At 37.9% G+C, this 14,418-nt stretch overlaps 1 protein-coding gene across 9 annotated transcripts in view; it reads left to right on the top strand.

The window, feature by feature from the left end:
* grip2b (glutamate receptor interacting protein 2b) overlaps nucleotides 1–14,418 on the top strand; it is a 382,378-nt gene that overhangs the window by 284,944 nt on the left and 83,016 nt on the right. For 2 of the 9 annotated variants that reach the window (XM_061932428.1, XM_061932429.1), the window contains exon 1: nucleotides 2,527–2,661. The exons of the other annotated variants lie outside the window; for them this stretch is intronic. In XM_061932428.1, the coding sequence (XP_061788412.1) occupies nucleotides 2,607–2,661 (55 nt within the window). In that variant the 5' untranslated portion in view covers nucleotides 2,527–2,606. Of the gene's footprint in view, nucleotides 1–2,526; nucleotides 2,662–14,418 lie in introns of those variants that run through there. 9 annotated transcript variants of the gene reach the window in all.

The raw sequence follows: 14,418 nt of genomic DNA on the forward strand, positions 1-14,418 counted from the left end.
CTCTCTAATAACTAAAGTTCCTTGTGTAAATAATGCAAACTCACTACACCGGTATATTTTAGCGCTTTCATGGCGAGTTTACTTACAGATATAAGTAAGAACTTTACACTACTTTATATTAGAAATGGCAACAGCGGAGGATGAATGTCCCGTAACAAGAAGATAGAGAAAAAGAAGGACACATTTGCAGTATTTATGCAGATCCCAAATACAGATCAGCAGGTACCAGAAGGTAAGAAAAGTTGCTTTTGCATAATATTGCGAAACAAAACGCCAGATAATACGTCTTACCTTATACACACACCATAATAATACTTGTATGTTGAAGCACAGTACAATCCATCAAACGGTGCAGCTTCATAGCTTACCAAAGTCGTACTAAAACATTTTGATAGATTTTTGAGCACTGTGTGTAGTGTTCTATATTTTCAATGGAACATATAAAATGTTGGTGTTGTTTACTTGAGTCGTATTGCAGTCTACACGTATCTCTTATGTGTGACTGCCATCATATTGCAGTCTACATGTATCTCTTATGTGTAGATGGGTTGTACTTGTATAGCTTTTCTACCTTCAAGGTACCCATAGCGCTTTGACACTATTTCTGTCAAGACGTGGACTTTGGCGGGTGTGTTTTCCCGAGATGCAAGTAAAGTTGGAGTGGACATGGCGTGAAGGTAAAGACATAATTTATTTTAACACTAACAAAATGAACAAACAAAAAGCGCGCACAAGGCGGAAGAACAAACTTGGCTTTGAAAACAATGAACTAGCACTTGGGCAAAAGCTATGGACATGAAATCGAAAACACTTACTGAGACATAAGAATAGACAATCGACTCACTTGGCATGGAACTGTGGTAACATGGGTAGCAGAAGTTATCAGAGGTAAACTATTGGGGCGGTATAGCTCCGTTGGTAGAGCGGCCGTGCCAGCAACTTGAGGGTTACAGGTTCGATCCCCGCTTCCGCCATCCTAGTCACTGCCGTTGTGTCCTTGGGCAAGACACTTTACCCACCTGCTCCCAGTGCCACCCACACTGGTTTAAATGTAACTTAGATATTGGGTTTCACTATGTAAAAGTGCTTTGAGTCATTCGAGAAAAGCGCTATATAAATATAATTCAATTAAAAAAATAAATAAACAGGGGTAACAGAGTTAATGTCGCCAGGCTGACTTCCTGGCAGCTATCGGCTTAAATAATACAAACATGATTGACAACAGGTGCGCAAGTGCAAAACGTGAAACAGGTGAAACTAATGGTCGTCATGGTGACAAGGCAAGGGAGTGAAAACAGGAACTAAAAAGTGTCCAAAAACCAAGCAGAACATAACTAAACAAAACATGACAATTTCCACATTCACCCATTCACACACTGATGGCTGGAGCTGCCATTAAAGGCCCTAACCACGACCCATCAGGAGCAAAAGTGAAGTGTCTTGCTCAAGGACACAACGGACGTGACATGGTTGGTAGAAGGTGGGAATCGAATCTGGAACCTTCAGGTTGCTGGCATGGCCACTCTCCCAACCGTGCCACGCTGTGTGACCGGCATCTACTTTTCACACTTATCATTACACCATGTACCAAATAAAATACCTTCGGGGTCGGTAAGCACAACCAAAATGATTCCGTACATTAGGCGCACCGGGTTTTAAGGCGCACTGTCAAGTATTGAGAAAATGAAAGGATTGGCATCCATCTTCTTCCGATTATCCGAGGTCGGGTCGCGGGGGCAGCAGCCTAAGCAGGGAAGCCCAGACTTCCCTCTCCCCAGCCACTTCGTCCAGCTCTTCCCGGGGGATCCCGAGGCGTTCCCAGGCCAGCCGGGAGACATAGTCTTCCCAACGTGTCTTCCCCGTGGCCTCCTACCGGTGGGACGTGCCCTAAACACCTCCCTAGGGAGGCATTCGGGCGGCATCCTGACCAGATGCCCGAACCATCTCATGTGGCTCCTCTCGATGTGGAGGAGCAGCGCCTTATAGTCCGAAAAAAATAAGGTACATAAAAAAAGTGTTAGAAAATGTAACGGGTTGCTCCGAAGAAAATTGTTCTTAAGGCCCCAATTTCACCAGTGGTGGCCCTGACAGAACATGTGATGACATCAGAGCAATCTGATTGGACGTTTAGTTCAGGGCTGCCCCTCCCTACAGACTAATCCAAGAGCCCAAGTGGACTTTATCTCAGGAAGGATTGCAAATTTCTGTTTTAATTATGCTAAGTTAAATAAAAACAAATTATTTTTACGTTTTTGGAGTTATAAGTGTTTGAATTGTTAAAAAAAAAGCAAGTTAAATAATTACAGTAAAAGATATGCTAGCGTTAGCGTTAGCATCGTTGCTCATAAGGAACTTGCTTGTAGTCTGGACTCTACATTACGACATGTCTTTCTCCTCTCTTCACTGAGCGCTCTCTCTCTCTCTCTCTCTCTATCTCTCTCTCTCTCTGGGGGGGGTTGAGCAGTTGTAACGTAAGCGCCAGTCATCATCTTTGATCATCACCACTATGTTCCCCCAGCCCTCGGCTTCCCACATCTCTCTCTCCTCCCGCTCGCTGCGAGTGTGTCTCTGTGCGTCTCTGTGCGGAGGCTCTGTTGATCACCTCCATGTCGGCGGTCATGTTTTGTGGTCTGCGGAGGGACGTCGAGGCCAGCAGCGGCGGTGAGTGCGAGGAAAGACGACACTTGAATGCAATTTGCTGCCTTTGCTTGGGGTAATGTCGTCGGTCTTGCTACAGGTGGCGCTGTAGAGCTGCTCGCATGTCAGATTGCATTGGTCTGTGAAGGTTAGATTTGACGGAAACGACGTTTGAACCGTCAATGTCTTTGGTGATGGGCCAGATATTGACCGTATTGATACCAATTGAGGTTAGTATCAGCGTAAAATTGATACTAACGAGATAGAATCATATTGTTCGGTCCTCTTCTATGTTTAGTGTCACAAAGTTTTCTGTTTTATTTTTTTGTTTCGTTCATATACGTATGTTCACATATTGTTCATAAACTCAGGGAATACGATTTTGGACACAGACATTGCAAAGTGGATTATTAATTGTGTGAATGCTCCAAACCATTCTCACATATGGTTTTCTACACCAAAATTAATCTATTTATTGTGTGAATGCTTTGGTTTTCTACACCAAAATGTATCTATTTCTTCAACTTATTATTATTATTATTATTGTGTGAATGCTCCAAAACATTCAAACATATGGTTTTCTACACCAATATGCATCTATTTGTTGTGTGAATGCTCCAAAGCAATTACACATACGTTTTTTTACACCAAAATTAATCTATTTATTGAACATATTATTATTATTATTATTATTGTGTGAATGCTCCAAAGCATTCACACATATGATTTTCTACACCAAAATGCATCTATTTATTCAACTTATTATTATTATTATTGTGTGAATGCTCCAAAGCATTCATACATATGGTTTTCTACACCAAAATGCATCTATGTATTGTGTGAATGCTCCATAGCAATTACACATATGGTTTTCTACACCAAAATGAATCTATTTATTGAACATATTATTATTATTATTATTGTGTGAATGCTCCAAAGCATTCACACATATGGTTTTCTACACCAAAATGCATCTATTTATTGTGTGAATGCTCCAAAGCAATTACACATACGGTTTTCTACACCAAAATGAATCTAATTATTGAACATATTATTATTATTATTGTGTGAATGCTCCAAACCATTCACACATATGGTTTTCTACACCAAATTGCATCTATTTATTCAACTTATTATTATTATTATTGTGTGAATGCTCCAAACCATTCACACATATGGTTTTCTACACCAAAATGTATCTATGTATTGTGTGAATGCTCCAAAGCAATTACACATACGGTTTTCTACACCAAAATTAATCTATTTATTGAACATATTATTATTATTATTATTATTATTGTGTGAATGCTCCAAAGCATTCACACATATGGTTTTCTACACCAAAATGCATCTATTTATTGTGTGAATGCTCCAAAGCAATTACACATACGGTTTTCTACACCAAAATTAATCTAATTATTGAACATATTATTATTATTATTATTGTGTGAATGCTCCAAACCATTCACACATATGGTTTTCTACACCAAATTGCATCTATTTATCGTGTGAATGCTTTGTTTTTCTACACCAAAATGTATCTATTTCTTCAACTTATTATTATTATTGTGTGAATGCTTTGGAGCATTCACACATATGGTTTTCTACACCAAAATGCATCTATTTATTGTGTAAATGCTCCAAAGCAATTACATATAAGGTTGTCTACACCAATATTCATCTATTTGTTCAACGTATAATTATTATTGTGTGAATGCTCCAAAACATTCACACTAGGGATGTCCGATAATGGCTTTTTGCCGATATCCGATATTCCGATATTGTCCAACTTTTTAATTACCGATACCGATATCAACCGATACCGATATCAACCAATATATACAGTCGTGGAATTAACACATTATTATGCCTAATTTTGACAACCAGGTGTGGTGAAGATAAGGTTTTTTTTTTTTTTTATTAATAAAATAAAATAAGATAAATAAATTAAAAACATTTTCTTGAATAAAAAAGAAAGTAAAACAATATAAAAACAGTTACATAGAAACTAGTAATTAATGAAAATTTGTAAAATTAACTGTTAAAATGTAGTACTATTAGTGGACCAGCAGCACGCACAATCATGTGTGCTTACGGACTGTATCCCTTGCAGACTGTATTGATATATATTGATATATAATGTAGGAACCAGAATATTAATAACAGAAAGAAACAACCCTTTTGTGTGAATGAGTATAAATGGGGGAGGGAAGTTTTTTGGGTTGGTGCACTAATTGTAAGTGTATCTTGTGTTTTTTATGTTGATTTAATAAAAAATTTTAAAAAATAAAACGATACCGATATTAAAAAAATCGATACCGATAATTTCCGATATTACATTTTAACGCATTTGTCCGATAATATCGTCCTGCCGATATTATCGGACATCTCTAATTCACACATATGATTTTCTACACCAAAATGCATCTATTTATTCAACTTATTATTTTTATTATTGTGTGAATGCTCCAAAGCATTCACACATATGGTTTTCTACACCAAAATGCATCTATTTATTGTGTGAATGCTCCAAAGCAATTACACATATGGTTTTCTACACCAAAATTAATCTATTTATTGAACATATTATTATTATTGTGTGAATGCTCCAAAGCATTCACACATGGTTTTCTACCCCAACATTCATCTATTTATTCTTCTTCTTCTTCTTCTCCAGATTTTGGCGCGCTCTACCTTCCACATGTTTCACCCGATTCAAACTGTTCCAACTTCAAACTGTTCGGCCTATTACCTTGACAAATTCCGAAAATTCCCAGATTTCCAGAATTCCAGGTTTTCCGGGACTTTTTCCTATTTAAAATGAATTGGCCAAACTACCTTTTTTCCGAGTTCCAAAAAATTCCTGGATTTTCCGAAATTCCTGTGTTTCCAAAGCCCTATTTTTACCCTTTTTTCTGGTGACTACTCCTTCCACATTTTTCAACACATTTCAACCATTCCACCGTCAAAACATTCCTCTGTTCCAACTTCTAAATATTCAGTCTGCTCTATTTCAAAAATTCCCCCAAAAAATCCCGGATGTCCCACATTTCCTTCTTTTTTTGGCATTTTCCTCGTTCAAAATGAATTGGCCATTTTTCAAACTTCCACAAATCCCACATTCTTCAACCCATTCAAACCATTCCACCTTCAACACATTCCACCATTCTGGAAATTTAAACTACCTTTTTTCCAAGTTCCAAAAAATTCCCGATTTTCCCGAAATTCCCTGATACCATTTACTAATTCAACATTTCTTGCCCGTCAGTGTCAGCTCTTCAACATTCAAACCATTCCAACATTCAAACTATTCTTACATTCATATTACATTCTGTCAGCATTTTAGTTCAACTTCAGTATTGGAGCATTCACATGTAATTCCTTCAGTAATTGCCTCTTCTAGTTAAACTTCTTCTTCTCCAGATTTTGGGGCGCTCTACCTTCCACATTATTCATCCGATTCAAACCGTTCCAACTTCAAACTGTTCAGCCTATTCGGAAATTGCGGGCTTTCCCTTGACAAATTCCAAAACTTCCCAGAATTCCAGGTTTTACGGGACATGTTTTCCATTCAAAATGAATTGGTAATTTTTCAAACTTCCACCATTTCCACAAATTTCATCCTATTCAAACCATTCCACCTTCAACACATTCCACCATCCTGGAAATTTAAACTACCTTTTTTTCCAAGTTAAAAAATATTCCAGGATTTTCCAGAATCCCTGGATTTCCAAAGCTCTATTTCTACCCTTTTTTCTGGTGACTACTCCTTTCAAATTTTTCTACGCATTTCAACCGTTCCACCGTCAAAACATTCCTCTTAATCAGGACAAAAAACGAAGTTGTTTTTTTAACTGGAAAAATTCCAGTTTTTCCCGAAATTCCAGGAATTCCGTAATACCATTTCTCAATTGAACATGTTACTACTTCAACATTTCTCAACCGATCTGAAAAATTCCAACACAAACCATTTCAACTCATTCAGACCATTGAAGCCTTTTAACATGTTTAAAAAAAATCCCGCTTTTCCCGAAATTACCAAATGTTTGGAAATTCCCATTGAAATCAATGAGACATTCTTCAAAGTTCCACAACTCCCACATTTTTCATCTGATTCAGTCCGTTCCAACTTCAAAATATTCAGCCTGTTTGGGAATTGTGTGCTCTATTTCAACAATTCTAAAATAATTCCAGGATTTCAGTTCAATTTCAGCATTGGAGCATTCACACGCAATTCCTCCAGGAATTGCCTCATCTAGTTGATAGTCTTAAAAAAAATATGCGATAGAGTGAAGCCCGCAAACTTCCAAACTGCGACATGGCAAGGGACAAAATGTACAAGAAAAAAAAAATAGACACATTTTGCTGACACTGTTACATTGTCTCTTATTGTTGTATCTATTTATACGTATGGTTATGGGATTAGTTTATTTTCAACATGTAAACAGTTCCAATGTGGTACATCACATGTTTACAGTTTCAAATGTCAGCATGTCTGAAAAGGAGTCGGAAGAAACCGAGCTTATTTAACACATGTATCCACTTCCTCTACTCAATATGTGATACAAATAGAAAATAAATAGTAAATAATAATTAAAGTTCACATGAATAATTATCAATACCATAACTTACTCAAAATGTGACGGCTGATTGTCTTACAATAACATTTGAAAAAAATCTGTTAATTATCATTTTTAGAAATATTTTTTTGCCTGAAATCTTTAAAATTGTGTTTTGTTCATAGACCATCGAAGGTTTATAATTAAAGATACAAAAGTCTTGTTATGAGTATCGGCGTAGGCAATTGTTTGGTATTGGACAGATACCAAAATGTGCAGCATCGCTAAACCCTTGTCTTTGGTGCATTGTAGAATATTAGAAAGTGAATTTACTCAGAGAACAATGGTAGGTATGAAAAACATTAACCCATTTATTATTAACTGTTGTGAAAGGACTAATGCATATTTTAGGTTAAAGTTGAGTGGTCATTGGTTTTTGGCGACACTTTGTAGCCAAAATAATATATTGAAGGGGAACTGCACTATTTTGGTATTTTACCTATCGTTCACTATCAATATGAGAGATTTTTTGCATTCTAACATGTAAAAATCGGCTCGTTCTAAGTAACTAGCAATGCAGCTAATGGGAGCAATTATTTCTACCTCTAACTCACTTTAAAATGCATTTAAAAACCATCGACAATACTTCAGTTCATTTGCGTTCCGTTCCGTAACCAGTATAATAACCAGTGTTGGGTTAGTTACTGAAAACCAGTAACTAGTTACAGTTACTAGTTACTTGATTTCAAAAGTAACTCAGTTACTAACTCAGTTACTTACACCAAAAAGTAATGCGTTACTGTGAAAAGTAACTATTTAGTTACTAATTCTACTTTTTTTTTAAAGCTCCCATTAATGCCCTTTTAGCCTTCATTTCAGTACTGTTATTGCACTGGAGAATAATACAATCTGTTGATCAACTTGACATACATTTGCATCACTGAATTCTGCTAAGCAATGTGCTCTACATACAACACACAAAGACAAAGATATGTTTCAAAGGGCCAATTTATTTCAGGCCAGAACAAATTGACAAAACTATTTTAAATAGCTGCAACATAACATACATAAGTAACAAACAGCATAATAACACTAACACTAACACTAACCACGTTAAACCCAGATTCCGAACTAACAAAGGTCTTAACTCATTCTCTTTCTATGCCACTTCAATATGGAATGCACTCCCAACAGGTGTAAAAGAAAGGGCATCTCTATCCTCCTTCAAAACCGCACTAAAAGAACACCTCCAGGCAACTACAACCCTAAACTAACACCCTCCCTTCCACATAATACCTCTTCGGATTGTAAATAATCAAATGTAGACACTTTTTCTTATACTTTCTGATCTCTCTCTATATGTCCACTACTTGCTGTACATATCCTACCAAGTCAGTCCTACACTGTTTCAATGTCCATTTCTCTGATGATGCAATTCTTGATGACTGAAGTGTTGACACCAACCAAACCTACCCCCTCCACATCCCACACCCCGGATTGTAAATAATGTAAATAATTCAATGTATATACCCTGATGATTATCTTGTGTGATGACTGTATTATGATGTTAGTATATATTTGATAGTATATATCTGTATCATGAATCAATTTAAGTGGACCCCGACTTAAACAAGTTAAAAAGCTTATTTGGGTGTTACCATTTAGTGGTCAATTGTACAGAATCTACTAATAAAAGTTTCAATCAATCGATCAATCAACAACATAGTTGTAAACCTGGCTTCACCTAAGGAAGGCACACGTGACATACACAAAGCCTAACCAGGCAGATTTGAATTGTTGTTTTGGGCAGGAGACGGGATCTTTGATCCAAGACACAACTTACATTTAACTAAAATGTTCTTTTCTTTGTGCTCGACAAAAGAAAAGAAGTGAGAATATCTCATACTTGCCAACCCTCCCGAATTTCAGTGCCTCTCCCTGGAACAACCATTCTCCAAATTTCTCCCGATTTCCAGCCGGACTTAAGGCACGCCCCCTCCCGGTCCGTGCGGATCTGAGTGGGGACAGCCTGTCGTCACGTCCGCTTGGCCAACCAAAAAGTAACCACAGAACCAGAGGTGGGTAGTAACGCGCTACATTTACTCCGTTACATCTACTTGAGTAACTTTTGGGATAAATTGTACTTCTAAGAGTAGTTTTAATGCAACATACTTTTACTTTTACTTAAGTATATTTATAGAGAAGGAACGCTACTTTTACTCCGCTACTTTTACTCCGCTACTTTTACTCCGCTACTTTTATCTACATTCAGCTCGCTACTCGCTACTAATTTTTATCGATCTGTTAATGCACGCTTTGTTTGTTTTGGTCTGTCAGACAGACCTTCAAAGTGCCTGCCTTACTGGTGACGTTTCACTTCGTTCCACCAATCAGATGCAGTCACTGGTGACGTTGGACCAATCAAACAGAGCCAGGTGGTCACATGACCTGACTTAAACAAGTTGAAAAACTTATTGGGGTGTTACCATTTAGTGGTCAATTGTACGGAATATGTACTGTACTGTGCAATCTACTAATAAAAGTTCCAATCAATCAATCAAAAGTGTGAAGGAAAAAAGATACTTGTTTTATTTCAACCGTACCGTCAAAAGCCTCAAGACTGACCGCACATGAGGACGTTCCTGTCTTCACAATAAAAGTGCCGCGCCATCACGCCTGCGCTTTCAAAACAAGAGTCTCCGAAAGCCAGCGTAAACAAGCTAGCAAGCTACGGAGTTTGACGCCAATATATTTCTTGTAAAGTGTATAAAAACGAATATGGAAGCTGGACAAATAGGATGCCAAAAACCCACCACTTTCATGTGGTATTAGACGGAAAAGAGGAACTTTTCTTCTCCTCCATTTGAAAACGTGGACGTTATCATCACGACTGTCTGATTACAATCAACGCAAGTCATCAGAATCAGGTAATACACCAACTTATATTCTAGTCTTCATTAAAGAAAGGAATCTATATGTTAAACATGCATGTATATTCATTAAAACACCTTTAACATGTAAACAAAAATAGCAAAATAAATACTTATAAATTATATACTGTATATATCAATGTATATGCATGTATGTATATATATATATATATATATATATATATATATATATATATATATATATATATATATATATATATATATATATACATATATATATGATATGAGTGTGTATGTTACTCATCAGTTACTCAGTACTTGAGTAGTTTTTTCACAACATACTTTTTACTTTTACTCAAGTAAATATTTGGGTGACTACTCCTTACTTTTACTTGAGTAATAAATCTCTAAAGTAACAGTACTCTTACTTGAGTACAATTTCTGGCTACTCTACCCACCTCTGCACAGAACACTATACCGTATAGTCGTATAGTGTTCTGTGGTTACTTTTTGGTTGGCCAACGGCTTACGTTGTATTGCGCACCCCCCTCCTCTCCCTTTTCCACACCCAAACTTGCGCACCCCCCTCCCCTCCCCTTCCCACACACACACACACAGAGAGCGCAGAGGAAGAATCAGAAGCACGTCTGCTTCGCTGCGATAAAACACACTCAAATCCTCAGTTTCTAGCCGATACTACATAAAAAATAACGTAAAATAACGCAGTAACGCATCATGTAGTAACGGTAACTGAGTTACTGAATATAAAAAATAACGCGTTAGATTACTAGTTACCGCCGAAACTAACGGCGTTACAGTAACGCGTTACTTTGTAACGCGTTAGTCCCAACACTGATAATAACCAACTGTTATTGTAAGAGCGAACACTGATGAACTCTTTTTCTAGCGTAGTAACACATCGCCATGATACAGTATTAGCCGTAAAAGCTAACTACTGCAAAAGATAAGCTAGCTTCTGCGTCAGCACGAAATGCTTTTGAGTTTGTAATACACAACACTGCAATAGAACACCAATTCGTACTGATTGAAAACATGAACAATCATATTACAATATTTGTAAAGTATTATCCCACATTTCATAATTTGTTTGTACACAGCTGAGCTAGCCAGAGAGTGTATGCACTGAAGTTGTACTAACACGCATTGCGTGCTGCGTGTATCATTATCGATATTAAACTGACTCACTCAATGGACAATTGTTTGTCTGGTCCAGCTGGCCGGGGACGTTTACTGTTGATTTTGGGAAAGCACTCCATTTATATCAAAAAAGCTTGGCTCCAACTTCTCACTCTTCTTCCGGGCTGGCTTCTATAAGCAGCAGTATATTTCGCTTCAAAAGTATAAGGTTATGAATCCTAATTTGTCCAAATATAGTAGTCTTCATTGTCTATTACCAAGTCTGCCATTATTAGATTATTAGTTGTTACTGGAAGTCGGATGTGCTGCTTTGGAAACAAAAAATAATGCACGGAAGAAATCAGTCCCGAAAATGATTAAAATGATCAAAATACGATAAATATTGAACAGGTTACTGTTACTACGTGTCTGTTACTACATAATAAATAATACATATAGTATGTATATAAAAAGGTTACTGGAGGAATTTGAAGTTGTTTTAGAGGGCTTTGAAGGCTACAATGGTCACTCCCATTAGCCGCATCTTTCAAGCGTTTTTTTTTTAATTATCTTTAAAATCCTAAAAAAAATAAGACGTGTGTTCTTGTCTCTCATAATGATTGTGAACGATAGGCAACATTTAAAAAGAAGTGCAGTCCCCTTTAAGTTTAGCTCATGATGCTGTAAGTTGAATGATGCGGACACTTTTGTCACTGAATACTTTCTCATACGCGTCTGTCTGCCTTGGAGACTTTGTATGCATAAGTAATATGCAACTATAATTATTTGATACTAGTTTATGTTAACAAATGTGCTGTGTTAGACTGCAATATTGTTCAATTCCCAATAAATAAATATACATTTGAAAATGTAATTAAATAAAGGACACTTACTACAAATGTCCAGCTTGTGGGCTATCATGTGCTTAGCTGTTGCGTAGCTGCTAGCTCCTAGTAGCCTATAGCCTACCATGTTTGCCTTTTGTAAATGACGACAAAAATAGAAGAAAAGTGTGTGTGCTTATTGGATGACATTCAGATATTAACAACGCATTACTGTGTTTTTTTGTCCAAATATTAGGATTTGTAGTGAAAATATTGTGTTTTGTTGGGCAAATATTGTATTTGGTGACTGTGGGTGTGCTTGTGCCCCTGTTGAATGTCCGTCTGCTGGGATGCCTGCAGTGCTGAAGAGCAGCTGTTTGCTGTCTCCAATATGTTGCACCGCCTGTCCGCTGACAGCAGACTTCACCGTCTAGGATCATCCATCTCATCTCCATCTTCTTTCTTGGAGCACGTTGTTGCGAGGCGTTTTGTACGCAATGCCGAAACATACCCATGCGTCCGTTGTGGGCTGGAAGCGAGTCTTTATCTGTTCTCGTATGACCTAACGGAGCGCTGCGAGTGAGGTGCATGCAGACATGAGGCGTATTAATGAAGTGAGCATCATCCTATTTCATGCACCACTGAGCATAGTGGCAGCCAACGAGCCTGATGGCTTATTTCTTTGTGCGTTTATGTACATGCAGACAGTGCAAACAAATGGAAAGCTTTGGGGAAATAGATGGAGATAAATAGGTAGAGTAAAGCGAGCGCCGGCCTGACTAACAAAGTGTCCAAAGTTGTAATGCGCTATTTTAATTCATAGTGTGCATGCTGTCAAGTTACAATGTAATATTCTCAAACTAAACACATCAATATCAGTTTGTGTTACACCAACTTCTAATAGGTAGTGAAGCGTCCCTATTGTTGGCATGGCAACCACACATCAACTACAATGGTCTGCAATATTGTTGGACCAGCCAGGTCACCTCTAACATTGTGATTGGTCCTCATCAGTGTGCTGCAAGCAAATGTTAAAGTTGTAACATCAGGACCCTCATCCTCCATCACAGTGTGTGTGTTTTAACGAGCAGGCATCGATCGGCCAGCACAAATAATATTTCATACGCTGGCATGTCATCTGCAAGCAATCAGTGTCATAAGTACAAACAATCACTTGCTGCTCATGTCCTCACATCCTTGCATCCTCATATCTTTGTAGCTTTGTATCCTTGCCTCTTTGCAATCTCCAATCCTTGCTTCCTTGCATCCTTAAATCATAGTATCCTTGCCTCTTTGCCTCTTCTCATCCTAAAATCCTTGCCTCCTTGTATGCTTACATCTTAGCATCATTTCTTCCTTGCGTGCTTGCGTGTACATCCTAGCATCCTTACCTCCGTGCATGCTTAGATCCTATAGCCTCCTTGCATCCTTACATCTCAGCATCTTTTTTTCCTTGCATGCTTACATCCTAGCACCCTTACCTCCTTGCATTCTTAGATCCTAACATCCTTGACTTCCTGCATCCCTTCATCCTATATCACCTTTGACTCATTGCTTGCCTCATCCTTGAATTGGAACATCTAACATCATTGCATCCTTACTCTCTTGCACTCATGCATTCCCAAATCCTAGCATCCTTGCACCCTCAAGCCTTGCATTTTCACATTCTTGCCTTTGTGCATCCTCACGTCCTTAAAACCTTGCATCCTCAAACCCTAACATCCTTGCATTCTTACATCCTCTTGTCCCTATACTAGCACCTTTCCCTACATGCATTCTCACATCCTTGCCTCCATGCATCCTCACATTCTTACATTGTTGGCTCACTACATCTTTAATTTGCATCCTTTCTTTTACACATCCTAAAACACTTGCCTCGTTGCATGCTTAAATCCTAGCATCCTAGCCTCCTTGCGTTTTTTGATATTATTGCCTCTTTGTATCCTTTGTTCCTAAAATCCTTGACTGCGTGCATTCTTGCATCCCAACATCATTAACGCCTTACATCCTTGCATCCTAACATCCTTGACTCCTTGCATCCCTAAATCCTAGAGCATCATTACTTCCTTACATCCTAACATCCTTGACTCCTTGCATCCCTAAATCCTAGAGCATCATTACTTCCTTACATCCTAACATCCTTGACTCCTTGCATTCTTGCATTCCAACATAATTAACTTATTGCATCCTTACATGCTAACATCCTTGACTTCTTGCATCTTTGCATTCCAACATAATTAACTCCTTGCATCCTTACATCCTAACATGCTTGACTCCTCGTACCCTTACATCCTACCATCTTGCATGCCTACATCTGAACGTCATTTACTCTTTTCATCCTTAAATCTGATCATCCTTGCCTCCTTGCGT

The sequence above is a fragment of the Nerophis lumbriciformis genome, linkage group LG38 (genome assembly GCF_033978685.3).
Source record: "Nerophis lumbriciformis linkage group LG38, RoL_Nlum_v2.1, whole genome shotgun sequence".
Classification (NCBI taxonomy): Eukaryota; Metazoa; Chordata; class Actinopteri; order Syngnathiformes; family Syngnathidae; genus Nerophis; species Nerophis lumbriciformis.